At 34.2% G+C, this 14,626-nt stretch overlaps 1 protein-coding gene across 5 annotated transcripts; it reads right to left on the bottom strand.

The window, feature by feature from the left end:
• LOC103710518 (dehydrogenase/reductase SDR family member FEY-like) lies at positions 1-9,003 on the bottom strand. Of its 5 annotated transcripts, none has more exons than XM_088704140.2 (8): positions 8,703-9,003; positions 5,301-5,418; positions 4,853-4,970; positions 3,794-3,930; positions 2,768-2,869; positions 2,593-2,646; positions 2,430-2,487; positions 1-2,172 (listed from the first exon to the last, which is right to left on the bottom strand). In XM_088704140.2, exons 1-8 carry the CDS (start codon positions 8,900-8,902, stop codon positions 1,970-1,972), a joined length of 990 nt encoding a protein of 329 aa, XP_088560266.2. In that variant the 5' UTR covers positions 8,903-9,003; the 3' UTR covers positions 1-1,969. The 5 variants fall into 5 exon arrangements, with proteins under 5 accessions (XP_088560266.2, XP_088560265.2, XP_026661771.4 ...); XM_088704139.2 differs by having other exon boundaries at positions 2,593-2,661; positions 8,703-9,002; XM_026805970.4 differs by having other exon boundaries at positions 2,563-2,646; positions 8,703-9,002.
• Positions 9,004-14,626: the final 5,623 nt, after the last annotated feature.

Raw genomic sequence — 14,626 nt, 5'->3', positions numbered from 1 at the left:
GGCAGTATTTGGTTTTGTGCTGCTTAGCCAAATGGTAACTTTTTGCTTCTTATACTTGATGAGCAGTGCAATAGAAATCTGAATAGAAATGAAAGTTAGAAAAAGAGTCTCTACTACAGAATTGCAATTATTCAGTTGGAAGTGGCAAGATTTGATGCCCTTGGAAACCACCTAATAAGCCTACTTGCTTAAGCAGTATTTCTTTAGTTATTTGTTTTTGGAGGGGAAGGGGTGGAGGAGTTGAGCACTACTTTTCAGAGGCCCCTAATTTCAATGAAAATCTTCAGCATTGAGCAATAATAATCTGGGATGAACAAATGGATTGTGTTATCATCAGCAAGAATAAAGATAGATTTAACACATCAAATTAATGTGATATACCAACAACATGGGGAAAAATTGCAATCAACATGTAGGCAAAGCTCTAGGGTGAATCTGTTTTAATGGTAAAAACCTTTTGGAAATACTGCAGAAATTTGATGGCAACTGGATTTACATTTCAACCTAAGCAAATTTTTCTTGTTCTCAAATTGAGATAATTGTTGCAAAGGACTGAGTATAGATCCTGGATCAATAGATGTAATGCATCTTAATGGAGATAATATCTTGGTGTAGGAACAGCAATTGCTGAAATGATCCCCTTTTTTGGGGGTTTAGAATACCAAATTGGGTATGAATATGCAACCTAACAGGCTACAAGTAGGAATTCAGGATTGCCAGTGACCTTTTTATTTTTTATTTTTTTCTTTTTGAAGAAAGAGCAATGCCAGCCACTTGGTTAACCTTTTTACATATATGTATGTGATAATAACATTCTCATATGCTGGACTCTGTACTGAAATTAGTGCAGTGAAAAGGCTTCCTGGTTCTGCTAAGGATCTATTTTTTTCCGGGCTATGTATATAACCTAAACAATCTCATCAAATGTTGGTCAAATGCTAAAATAGCAGCAAGGATTAAGCCTAAAAGAACAATTAACATGCTTAAGTAAATTGATTCTTTAAAGAGCCATTCATCCAGTTCATCAATAAGGGCATGTAATTCACGTCACTTGAAATTCTAGGTCATTTCTATGCAAAGATGGACCTATAGCAGCTGTTTTACCTATCAATCAACTTGAACAACATTATGGCAGCCGAGAGCAATAACAAGTCGTTAATGAAGTTCCCCAAAGATGAGATAGAGGATCCATGGAGCTTGCCCCTGCTGCCAAACTGGTTGCTCTTTGTTAATCGCACGGATCGTCTTGTGCAGGGAAATTTCAAAAAATTAAGGGAAAAAAAAGAGAAAACAGGATAAGGGGAGGAAAGTCTTATAACATTCTTCCTTTAATCCCAACTGTAATAAGGCAGCGGATGGGAAAATCTTCATATGCCTAAAGTTTAATAATTAGTGATCATCTTTAAATTAGTAACAACAAAAAAAAGTGCAGAACTTGAGTTCAAATGCATTATCTTTGCTTAATTATGGTTATGTTGTTAGATGCAAAAACTGTACGACCTTCTTGAAATTTCCACATCAGTAAACAGATGAGAGAAGCAGACATTGAATAACTCGAGAACTATCAAAGTGTAATATGAACAGTATGCAGGAAACCACTAGGGCGCCATTGCAAGAGTTTCTACTTTTTTTCCCATATAAGGTTCCGGTTTTGTACTCATTTCCTGTTGGTTTCCACATGTTTCACTTGAGGTTTACCAGATGTTCTCTTTTTTGGCAAGATTAAATCAAATCATCATCTAAACTTGTTTTACGGTAACTAAGCATGTCGAGCATTCATAAACTACAGATAGAGTTACTCTTGAAAAGTTGAGACTGTTGGGGTGCTAGTTCATGTGGAAGACAAGATTTTGAACATGCTGAAAGACTACCAAAGAAAGAAAAGAAAACAGAATTAAGTAATCTCTCTTGATCAGAGGAATAAAGTTCTCTTGATTCAAGATGAGTTAAAACACGTCTAAAAGCATATTTAACAGTTGATGACTTGATTTAAATAGTCTACATCTAAATGCAGAATTTCCAATGTCTTTTGCCACACATGTAGACATAAATCCACATCCATTGCCTGAGGTGACTCCTTGGTCGGCTTGCAAGCATAAGAATAGTATGCAAAACCCTTGGCCTTGTCAACTGCTCCGGCACTTGTTGCACACAAGACCACACTCCTTGCACCTGTTTGAGAGTATAAATGCATTTCATCAGCTATAAGATCCTTTCTAAATTAACAATTCATTGTTGTACATTAATGCATGACTGCATGGTACTCTTGCATGGTACCCATTCCCAGCTGGACCAGATATCGATCATGCCTAAACCTTAAGACACCTAAGTGACCTGAGCCATATATGGCCCATGAATTTTGTTAGCCATGAGCTGCAAGATACCCTAAGAAGCACATATAAGCAAAAGAAAATAGTCTCAGCACTTGCCTTCAGCAGGACTGAACATCCAGAATAACTTCCAATCAGGGATTGGAACTTGTTTTACCTGAAAAATATTTTCACTGAAATCAGCTAATTGTGCATACTTATTAGACGATGAAAACTTAATTAAGAAACCGACCAATTTGGTGTTGACGATCCCTGGGCTCACCGCAATGCACTGGATGGAGGTTATTTTCTTCTCTGAAAGCTTCCTGGCTAGGGTCTTGAGAAACATTAGCTCCAAAAATTCGGAAAAGAAAAACAATACATGTATCAGTTTACATGATCCTGCAAATATTGTTTGAAAAAGCTTTGATGAGGACATTAATGTGATGGAGTGATACTTGGGCTAGTTTGCTCTCTCCATAGGCTCTTATATCATTGAACTTGTCATCCTCAATTCTGCTAGTCCAGTGAGAAGGGTCAACTACAGCACAATGGTGAGCCTGCATTCAAAGTTAATGAAACCAGTTAGCCGGATTGATAGTCTTGAAACTTTTTCCTACTTTTGTTACTCACTATTAGCTCTCGTCACTCTTAATTTAATGATCTAAACTGTTCATTATTTTATTCTACATATTGAACAGTGAGATGTTTAGTAATTCCTTATAATGCTTGGAGTCTCTCTGGTTTGGACTGGTTGTCACTAGATATGAGTGGAGCAACTTCGGTACTAATTGCACATTTTGATGTGCTATAGATGGATTATTGATCTTTGAATTGGTTCTGTATCCTGGAGATGATTAAATTGAATCTCCTTATGTTAGATCTATATTCCATTTAAATCAGTAAATTCTTGTGTTTAGGTAATTATTGAGAAATTGGTCGGTGATATTACAATTGCACTGCCATAAGAATGTGATCTGTCTGTGCTAATGAACATGCATTCAGAGTGCATAGATAACAGAGATGGCTTTTAATAAGAATGATTGGTAAAGAAGAATTTATAAAACCATAATAGTAGGCCAAGGTTCGATTATTATGGTTATACATTTATGTATACACAAAAATGAGTAAATAATTTAAAAAGAAGCTTTTGCAAATGAATAAAAAAATAGTAAATAAGTGCATACACACACAGACACACATATATATACACCCACGCATTTACATTGGGTCCAACTGCCATTTGCCTTTTTGGCTGTCCACTCCCTAGTAAATCCATAAGCAGATATCTATCAGTTTTCACAGTGAATGCTTTTCTAGACATTGGTTCTGGTAACTTGCATTGGTTAAGTCAAATGAGTGAAATATAGAAGAGTAATGTAATTATAGATCTCTGTAAAAACTATGTTTGCAGATAAACAGCATATTACTATATCAAAAACTTTAATTAACTTCAGAGAAGGAAAGGAGAAAGATCCAATTACCACAGAATTAACATTGACAATCCGTGAGGAGGGAGCTTTAAGCAAAGAAGGTAAGAGAAGAAGAATGAGCAGTGCTGGAGCTATGTGGTTCACCTGCATGTGTTGCTCGATTCCGCCTTCAGTAAATCTTTGTGGTTCTATCCGAAGACATTTCATTAGTTAATTTGCAAAATCATAATATAGATATAGGGATCTTTAATATTCAGTGAATGATATTAAAATCAGATTATGCTCAAGCCATTGCATGTGGCTGAAACACTTAGCAAGTAACCTATAAGAGAATGAAGGACCTTAGCCATTTTTGAATTCTTGTATCTTAAGCCCTAATTCAAAATAATTAAGAAACCCCTCAGGTGTATGGTCAAGATTCATGTTGGTTATTATCTGAAATATTAGCATGTTATGGGACAAGGGTGTTTTATGTTATGCTGCAACCTACATGCTGTGTTGATTATAAGCAATGCTCATATGATCATCAAATTTTGATTGATTAGCTTGGTGCTTGTAGAGATAAAACCAATTCAGTGATAATAAAGTCTATTTTGGAGCAGGTGTTCATATTTACCTTTTCTTTTTGATACAATAAAGTGTACCACTTCTCACATGTATCTAAGGTATCATTTTGTTCAACTTTTGCACTATATGAAATCAGAACCGTATATTTAGCACACTATTGTAACCTAAACACTCTTAGCACTTCAGTCGCTTCTGTTTACCTCATTTAAGGGTCATTCTATGTTTGAAATTTCTGGAATCTATCTTGTAGACCGGGTAAAGTTAACCTCTATTTTTTTTTTTGACAAAAATTCTTTATTTCACAGTAAAGCCATTTATCAGTCTGGTAGGGTATCTCGTCAATCATGCTAACAATGTCCTGTATATCTGTGTTAGGCTTGCTAGCTTACCCAGCTGACTGATCAAAGCATGGTCCTTCAAACCATTTTTGAACTGCTATCAGATGACCTTAACAAACTTCCACCCATAAATTTGAAGAAGTATACACTGATGGAACGGTACAATTAGGGGAAAACACAAGGATGACCAAAAGAAAAGGCTAACCTTTCATGTAAAAGGCACCTGCATTGTTGACTAGTACATGCAAGGGCTTTGCACGCTTCTCCCACTCTAGTGCAAAACTAAGAACTGATGATAGAGAGAGGAGATCAATTGGTATGGCCTGCATGGACAGCAAAATAACATGTTGTTGAGGTTGCAGAATGCTTTTAAGTGGTTCTACAGTTCTATATATGATATGGCTGTACTGAGAGAAGGTTAGCTTTCTTCAATTACACCAAAGGTGCAAGAAGTCAAACAGTCAAGGCTTAAAGCAAAGGAAATGGGCAATTTCTATATATAATCAAGTTAAATATTCTCAAGATTATCCTTTAGCTTATTTATATTTCTAATTTAGCTAAGAAAGCAGCGCAGCAAATTACATGTAAAACTATATGTAGATATAATTCAAAGTTACGGGAATTAGTGGGCAATTTTTTGAGCTGGATATTACCTCCATTTCTCCGATCATTCCATCACTTGCCTGTGCTCTCCATTCATGCGCCATGCAGTTTGCAACCTCGATGTTCCTACAAGCCATAACAACATGAGCCCCAGCCATGACCAGTTCCCTATATTGTATTTGTACATGGAAAGACTGTCATAGTCGAACTCAAAGAACTTCGCAAATGAATAATGTAAATAGAAAATGAAAACAAATAATGTGGCTTCAAACAGAGAATGATCTTTGCCGTGGGTAGGGCAAGAAACATATTCAAGGAAACCTACATGATATATTGCCTTTTGTAAGCATTGTTAAGTAATAAGATACAGTTGCCTTGGGAAGTTTGAATTAAGCCAAATGATAAAGAAAGCAAAACACAATCCATCATAATTAAATGTCAAGCCAACTCCACCACCTTCCATAGTAGATCCATAAGTAGAGCTTAATTTTCATTTATGAAAAATATCTGATCACAAAGTTTCTGAGAGAGCAAGCAAATTTTCCTATCTTGGTACTCAAGCAATCCTGCAAGTTCTTGCTCAGGAGTGTTTGGTGTTTTACTAGCCATTTCTAACAATTGAACCTGCACTTTAATTTTAGGGCAACAGTTTTTGACAAATCTTCTGATGTATTCTTGCATCTATAATTCCACTAGCACAAGAATATCCTCTGATTCCCCATCTGTGACATCCATATTGACATCCCGAGCTCCACGGCTTCATCTGCTTCGACATCAGGTAGTCAATCTCCACCATGATTTGAAGTGAAGAAAATCAAAGAGAAGAGGACAATGTGATGAGTTCTTCACTTAGTATCAATGGCAAATAGTGCCAGTGGCATGAATAAAGAGATCTCAGAGAGAAATATTAGATTGGAAGCATGGAAAGGGGTTGGATTTGGGGGTTGGAAGTGAGAGATTAGGGAATTGGAGGAGGAATTAGGGATGTGGGAGCTAGAGCTGCAGCAGCTCCTGTGCATGCTCCCCGCAGCTCATCCTCGTCAACTCCTTTCTAGGGCTTAGAAAGTGCTGCCGGTCTACACGACTTTTTCTCAAAATGGCCAAGGACTAGAGGATTAGAGTTATGATGATTATCTTAGAGATCGTCAATTTCAATATTCAGTACTCGTTACCTATAGAGTTATACCATGCAATCTATATTTCAGGTGTATTAGATTTTGTGTGACATGATACATCTCTCCAATGCCATGCAATCTATATTTCAGGTGTATTAGATTTTGTGTGACATGATACATCTCTCCATCCTACTATAGTACTGATGTTGTAGTGGTATGGTTATAAATATGGTATAACTTGTTGGTGCAGAACTCTATCTCCCAAGCTGTTTGCTGCATTTTCTACATTGGCTTGTCTTGTAAGGACTGGGACACATGAAGATTAATCACATGGAAAGCCTTCATTAGAAAGTTAAAAGTTTCTTTTAGCAAATAGTAAAGTTGGGCGCTTTTAGGACTAGTAGTCTCTGCTAGTTTCTTTCCCCTTTACTGGTTTTCCTTCCATATTTACCCTTGTTCGCATTCTAGATATTGAATTTACATTTGTTACTTCATAGTCATCATATTGTTCACTTATTATGTGATGCTTGCACAATTTAGAGCCAATTCTCTAGCATGATGACAAGGAGGAGGTGTCGGTTAGTCACTTATTTATCTTAGAAATTAGAATTATAAGCTGTAGGCACATGAAAACTACTTTTCCTGCTAATACTTCCAATTTATTAGTTTAGTTAGATTTGCAGGCATAATGTCATAAGTTTGATCTTCTCTTATTCTTTCTATCCTTAATTGCTAGTCTTCATGAAACCTTATGGTATAAATACCATTTTCTATCCTTATTCTTGCTAGCCATAAGCATTTAAATTACATTATTGGGTTTGCTCTTGCTCATATAGTATAAGTTCAAGTTATAATTGTTTTAGGAACAACACTGTATATCTGCCTTTTTTGAGTCATCAGTAAAGCACTTCATAATTTTTTATTTTTTATTATGGTTATGTTTGAGTTGTAGTGATTTTGTTGTAGTTTTAAGTCCTGATGGGATAGAAGGCATCCCAGCTATCCTGGCTATCCCTTTCTGTTCCTTTGAAAAAAAGGACCATGAAAAAGGCAAGTTTTTAAAACGTATCATGTGCTGAAAGAAGAAGACAAAAGAAAGAAAGAAAAGAAGTAGAAGAAAAGACAAAAAGAGAGGAAGAAAAGAAGGAAAAAGAAAAGAAAAAAAAGGAAAGGAATGAAGGTAGAAGGAAAAAAAACAAGGGAGGGAGAAGATAAAGAAAAAAAAAGAAAAACGAAGAAGGGAAAGAAAGAAGAAAAAGGAAATATAAAAGGCAAAAGAGAAAGAAAAATGAGAAATAAGAAAAGAAGGAAGAAAGGAAACAAAGGATAAGTAACTGTTGTTGCTAAGTGAAGAAACTAAAAAAAAAAAATAAACCACGTATCACATCTCCCTTTCACCAACTAGAGCTAAGTAACTGTTCTTGCAAACATGCTCTATCATTATGTCTTCATTTTTAAATTGAAAAATTTTCATGTAAGATATAAGCTATAGTACAGTCTTTCCAGATGAATATGGTCATTATAGTTCTTAGTCTATTTATCAAAATTTAAAGAGAAGCCATGCTTGCTGAATATATTGTTGTAAGCCAATGTCGTGGGGACATCTCAAGCCCTGTAATATCTATGAATTTATCATCAGAGAAGTAGGTTTCATTTTTTGTTGAGGGAGGATAGATGAACCTAACAAGATGAGTTATGAATGACCACCTTCCTAAATACCATTTTTACTCTTCCTCTTTTTTTTTTTTCAGGTAAAAGAAAGGCATATCTGCTAAAGTAGAAAAAATATGATACAGTCACAGACATTCTCACAACGATAGAAAAACACCCCCAACCAATGCAAACGAATCTTCCAAAGTCCCCATCTGCAGCAGTACCATAATCTAATAAGAAATTATCAAAGAGCTACCCTTCGAGAAGGAATTACTCTTCCTCTCTTTGACCTTGATAAAGGCTTGTATTTCTATAGATCTGTTATCTGCATATAAAGTCTTTTATTTGTTTTGAACTCGCATCACAACTTCTACATGTATTCATTGGTAAAAGCCTAGACTTCCTGACAAAGCTAAACTAGAAGAAACTATTTGCATAGGCCTTCCTCTGAAAGTGGGTAGAATGAATAGAATAAATAAGTTATATATCTTCATATATATATATATATGAATAAAAGAATTAATCCAGGAAAAATAGAAGAGAACAAAAATTTTAAATCCCTCTGGATGTAAATAAACATTTACTGAAGATTTTTTTTTTTTTTCAGAGGGTTTGATCCCATCCTTGTTCATAATGGAATTTGAATATATCCACTTAGAGAGAAGGTGGGTGGGACTTAATTACCTCGCAGTGTGGAGTCCTATGCCACTGGTGGCCCCAGTGACAATTACCGTGAGACCAGAGAGTTGTCCCGGAAGGAGGAAGGGAGGGGAAGGGAGATGCCATGTGAGAAGCTTTTGGCTTACCGATTCCTTCATGATCTCCCACATACCCCTTGCCCATGCCCTTCTCTCCATTTCTTCTCTCTCCCTTATGGAGCCCATGTTTGGCACCTAAAAGGTTATTACTCCGTGGGAAGGCAAGGAGACATATAATTTTGAGCTTGTTCATGGCGTGTTCGAGTTATAAAACTTCTATCGAGCGTCAAAGTTATGGTGTGAATTTATTACTTGGAGCTCGCATGTTCATGATGGAGTTAAGCCGTAGATTTTGGATCTGGGTCTCCTTGAGTGGTTGACTGCTGGCCTTTGCTACTTACTTATCTAAAGCTTAGCTATCACACCAAATGTATGAGCCAATTGAGGGGAAAACAAAGAGGTAAAAGAAAGTCCGCACTCTTTCTTCACCCTCCTTTCAAGGAGGTGACAGAAGGTCATGGCCATAGGAAATGAAGTCAAAAAGTATTCTTGAAAAATTCTAAAAATAAAAATGCAAAAGACAAAAGCGCTCTTGCCTTCTTTATTAAACAATCCTATAACCAAAGGCTCCAAATTAGCAAGTCTATTCTAGAATGATTCTTTTTTAGGGAAATGTTAAGCAACCTAATAAATTTTTTACTAAAAATAAAAATGCAAAAGAAAAAAACCAAGCAAACCCACCAAGACCTTTACATGAACCGCTACAAACTTATTCTTTTGAGATAAAATAAAATACTCTGATTCTCTTTATTAAACAATCCTCTGGGTCAGTTAATCAAAGACTCCAAATTAGTAAGCCTATTCTTGAAGAATTCTTTTTTAGAGAAATGTCAGGCAATCTAATAAATGTTTACTAAAAATAAAAATACCAGAGATAAAAGCAAGCAAATCCACCTAGATCTTTACATGGACCGAACCTTTAGACCTATGAACTTATGCTCTGACTTTTTTTTATTTAGGTCGGATAACCGAAAACTCCAAATTAGCAATCCTATTCTAGGAGAATTCTTTTAGAAAAATGTCAGGCAACCTAATAAAATTTGTACTGAAAATAAAAATTCAAAAGACAAAATCAAGCAAACCCACCTAGATCTTGACAGGAACCGAACCTCCAGATCTACAAACTTATTCTTTTGAGATAAAATAGAATGCCCTCGCTTTCCTTTTTAAACAATCTTTTAGGTTATAAGCTGCAGGACCTCATTCAAAATGGCTAGCCGGAAGGTATTTTTTGGATACCTTGATTCTGTATAAGTACCTAAGATCTACCAAATGAATAACCAATATGGAACTAAACACACACATGCACGGATCCTCACATACTCCTCCCGTTTAAGCCTTGACGTCCTTGTCAGACTAAGGGTTTAAATCTATTTAAATCTAATGACAAACACCACGATCAGCTAGTGGTCAGCCCTAGTAGATCCGTGTTGCTGTATCCCCTAGTCCACATAGGTTATGGGTCGGGCCCGTTTTGATATCATTTGTAACAACCCAGGACCTCACCCAAAATGGCTAGCCGGAAGGTATTATTTGGGTTCCTTGATCATGTATAAGTACCCAAGATCTATCCAATGAATAATCGATGTGGGACTAAACATACGTCTGCACAGGTCCTTACATAACCGAAAACTCCAAATTAGCAAATCTATTCTAGAAGAAATTTTTTTCTAGAAAAATGTCTGGCAACCTACTATAATTTTTACTAAAAAGAAAAAGGCAAAAGGCAAAAGCTAGCAAAGCCACCTAGACCTTCATATGAACCAAACCTCTGGACCTACAAACTTATTCTTTTGATGCAAAATAGAATGCTTCGACTTTCTTTATTAAGCAATCCAAGAATACTCTTTTAGTGAAATGTCAGGAAACCTAATAAGTTTTGTAACTAAAAGTATGCACTGGTCAAGTTGGATCAGTTTGGAGCTAAATTGAAAACTAAACCAATTTAAACTGGTTTCCTACCAATCATCTATAAAAACTGCTTGAAATCAACCCGAAAAATTTAATTCGATATGGTTTGGTTTATCGGATTGATATTCTATTTTATATATATATATATATATATATATATATATATATAGACATATGGAGGATGGCTCGGTTTGGTCGGGTTAAGTCGGTTTGAATTTATATACATTTGTATGTATACATATGGATTAGGTTGGATCAGGTCGGACTGGTTTGAATTGATTTTATAAAAACTCAAACCGAAATTGAACTAATTTTTTTCATTTCTCAAGCTGAAACCAAACCAAATTTCTTTAAGAGAATAATATAAACCAAACCGGAAAACACCTTTTTTTTTTTTTCACACTCCTAAGCAAAACCATCTAGACCTTTATCTGAACTAAACCTCTAGACTTGTGAACTTATTCCTTTGAGATAAAAGAGAATGCTTCGAATCTCTTTAATAAACAATCCTCTAGGTCGAAGACTCCAAATTACCAAGTCTACACATGAATTCAAATAATCACATGCAATTGATGTATCGATGTACAATAAAAATTGCAGGAACACAAATAATTTTCTTCCCATGGTACAAGAAGAAATACAAAAATAAAGCAGCAATCAATATGATAAAAGAAAAGCAACAAAAGGCTAAGGGTTATTTTACATGAAAAAACCCTCTGGGAAAAACTATGAGACTTAGTCTAACTAAATCATCCACTTTTCCAAAGTAACATGTTTAAGATATTTGTTTCCCACCTCTGAGCAGTAATAGAGGTTCCCAACTCAAAAGAACTCAAGAGAACACTGTCTTGAGTTGCAAATTTTTCTGAAGAAAACTTTACTATATATGTCAAACATCAAGAGCCCATCCTTCTTAACATATATCAAGAGCTCAAATAAAAGTGGACTTCAACACTGTATAGAAGCAAGCACATCTAAATAAAGAATCCAAAGCCTCTCCAACAATACTGAATTAGAGATGCCAAAAATCATGAATATAGATTTATAAATAAATCTTCACAAATCTGATGGACACATTCATTTCTTACATTCTCTAATAAAGAAAGCTTTTCTGAAATAAGAAAGCCGCCAAGTTTTCTTCCACAAAGTCTTTCATGCAAGAAGAAATATTTCCTAAAGAGAAATTGAAGGGAATGAATGACTACTCCTAGTTCCCTCCTCTTTTCTTCTACAATAAATGAAGAGTTTTTTTCGTGTACATACCTTCCTAAATATTGAAATTTATATGAATACCCTCTTAAAATTGATATTTGTACGTATACCTTTATAAAATACTTGTTTTGTGTATATACCACCATCTAACGCCGTTAAAAAATGAGTGGTTTAAAATTAAAAATGATTGAAATATCCTTAATCGATAGATATGCAAAAACAAACATTTATAAGGTTATATATATGTAAATAACACTTTGTAAGAGTATTCATGCAATTTCATATATTTAGGAGAGTTTACATGCAAAAAATTCTAATTTTATTTTTTTCTATTTCAACCTATTTTAACACTCGGATTTGTCTAAAGTGACCTTCTACCATATGGCCATGGAGACTATTAATAAGTCTGAAGAGTTTAAAGTTCTTTAGTGATTTTGCTTGGAGATGATTGATATTGTTCTTCCACCCGTAAGCATGGCAGTAGAAAGGAAGCTTGATTATTGTAATCTATCATGTGCCTTTAAAAGATTCTAATTCTTTTCTATATTCTAATGTATGCCCTCACATATGTATCTATAACAATAAATATTGTAGGCTATATTTCGATGAAATAAAATATAGATGTTGTTATAAATAAAGAAGAATAAAGTATAATAATCCCATAATTAGTAAAAGAAATAACACTTTTTGTTATCTAATTGTCGAATTAATCTTTTTTAAAGAAATATTTTTATGAAAAATATTGAGGAGCAAGCACTAAACAAATCCGAGTATTAAAACAGGTTGAAATCAAAAAAAAAATAAAATTAGAATTTTTTGCATGAAACCCTCCTAAATATATGAACTTGCATGAATACCCTCGCAAAGTATTATTTGCATATATGCCTTTATAAATATTTTCTTTTGCATATCTACCCATTAAGGATATTTCAATTATTTTTAATTTTAAACTGTTAATTTTTTGACGGCGTTAGATGGTATGGGCACATATGTAAGAAAAAAGGGTATACATGCAAAACAAATATTTTATAAGGGTATACATGCAAATATCAATTTTAGGAGAGTATTCATGCAACTTTCAATATTTAGGAGGATATGTGCGCAAAAAAACCCATAAAAGAATGTCAAAGATGACTATGAGATTTAGTTATGGGCCTCCAGTCCACCCAAGCCCAATAGACATTTGCTTTTTTATAAGGAAGTATAACCCAACAAATTCCCCTTCTAAATTTATGAGCAGGGCTTCGTCAAGGAAGCACATGCTTGGCTTGCAAATTCAAATTTTTCCATCAATACTATCTTTGTCACCATATCCATACTTTTTGTATATAGATTTTGTAAAGACGCAACATCGTTCAAGTAAAAACACCCTAAAGCCAATGATATTGAAAATCAATATGCTTTGAGCTTGAACAAAAACTAGGATTCTTACAAAGGTAGATGACATTGTTGCTAGCATAATAAACAATAAACTTAAATTGTCTTAGCTGCATTCCTTACATCCCTTGGTCACTAGAATGTACTTTGCACCTATAATAAATAATATAATATGCAGGTTCGACTACCATGACATAACTCCCATGCAAAGATACATCGCCATTGTGACCTGCAAAGATATATCATTATCGCAATGTCTATTTTTAGGGTCAATATATTCAGTGCAATTGCATTGCTTATGCTTTTAACATTCTCTTATCATTTCCAAAGTATAGATATACATTGAACAGACTTTGACAAATCCAATTTAATTACTATAGCTTAATGTTCCTTTCTTGGATTTGGGAGAAATCTACTCAAAACACCGTGTGGGCTGTGTCCAGTCTTGCATGAATCATGCAACAATCAAACTACTGCTCCCAATGCATAAGGAGCTTTCTTGATTTCCTATTTCTCTTTGTAACTTTAGATACTTTGCTTGGAGCTTATGCTAAAATGATTTCAAGTGAAATTAGTGCAGATGATGGAGCCCTTCACTGCAACAAAAAAGGTATGTAGTACTGGTCAAAACCATGGGAAAAAATATAGAAAATCGTTGGTAAAACCTAGATCAATGGTTGGTAAGCCACAACAATAGATGCCATCATTAAAAGCTATTGTCATGGTTTTGATGACCGTTAGTATGAGCAACTCTATGGTAACAGTCTTCAATCATCATACAGTGATGGTTTGTAACCATCAGTATAACTTGTTGCAGCAGATACAACCATTGCATAGATGCAATCAAAATTAAATATTTTTTATAAATTAATGTTGCATCTATAATCGAATTTTTTATATATTAAGGCTAAAAATGCGTTGGATATTACCTATCTAAGATCTTTTAGATTGTTGCCTACTACTTAGCTACCATGATAACATTAGCTTCTGCTATGATGATATAATTTATTATGGTTATTCAAAACTTATTAATATTATAAAATATATTTATTTATATTATGATATTTTAACATTAATAGTTAATTATTTTCATGAAAAATTCTTTTTGAAAGAAAATAAAAATGAACTGCTTCATTTTATTCTTTATAATATTTTGAAAACCTTTTCATTTAAAATATTTAAAAATATCAATACTTTCAACATATTTCTATAATTGTATATATTTTTCAAAAGTTATTTAAAAATAGATTATTAATGAATTTTCTTATTCATGTTGTAATTAGAAAGTAATGGTATTTGATATAGAATACTTTTTTCTAAAAAATTATATAGTTGAACCTTATTACTATT

The sequence above is a fragment of the Phoenix dactylifera genome, chromosome 9, assembly GCF_051530095.1.
Source record: "Phoenix dactylifera cultivar Ajwa chromosome 9, Ajwa_hap1_PhDact_Kaust_v1.1, whole genome shotgun sequence".
NCBI lineage: Eukaryota > Viridiplantae > Streptophyta > Magnoliopsida > Arecales > Arecaceae > Phoenix > Phoenix dactylifera.
Note: the sequence above shows the minus strand (reverse complement) of the source record. Positions and strands in the feature narration are given on the sequence as shown.

Coding starts and splice junctions, on each gene's coding strand:
- LOC103710518 (XM_017843629.5), bottom strand. CDS start 8,902: ATGGGCTCCATAAGGGAGAGAGAAGAAATGGAGAGAAGGGCATGGGCA. Junction 5,419..8,702: donor ATAGGACTCCACACTGCGAG/GTAATTAAGTCC, acceptor AATACAATATAG/GGAACTGGTCATGGCTGGGG. Junction 2,173..2,429: donor GATGTTCAGTCCTGCTGAAG/GCAAGTGCTGAG, acceptor ACTCTCAAACAG/GTGCAAGGAGTGTGGTCTTG.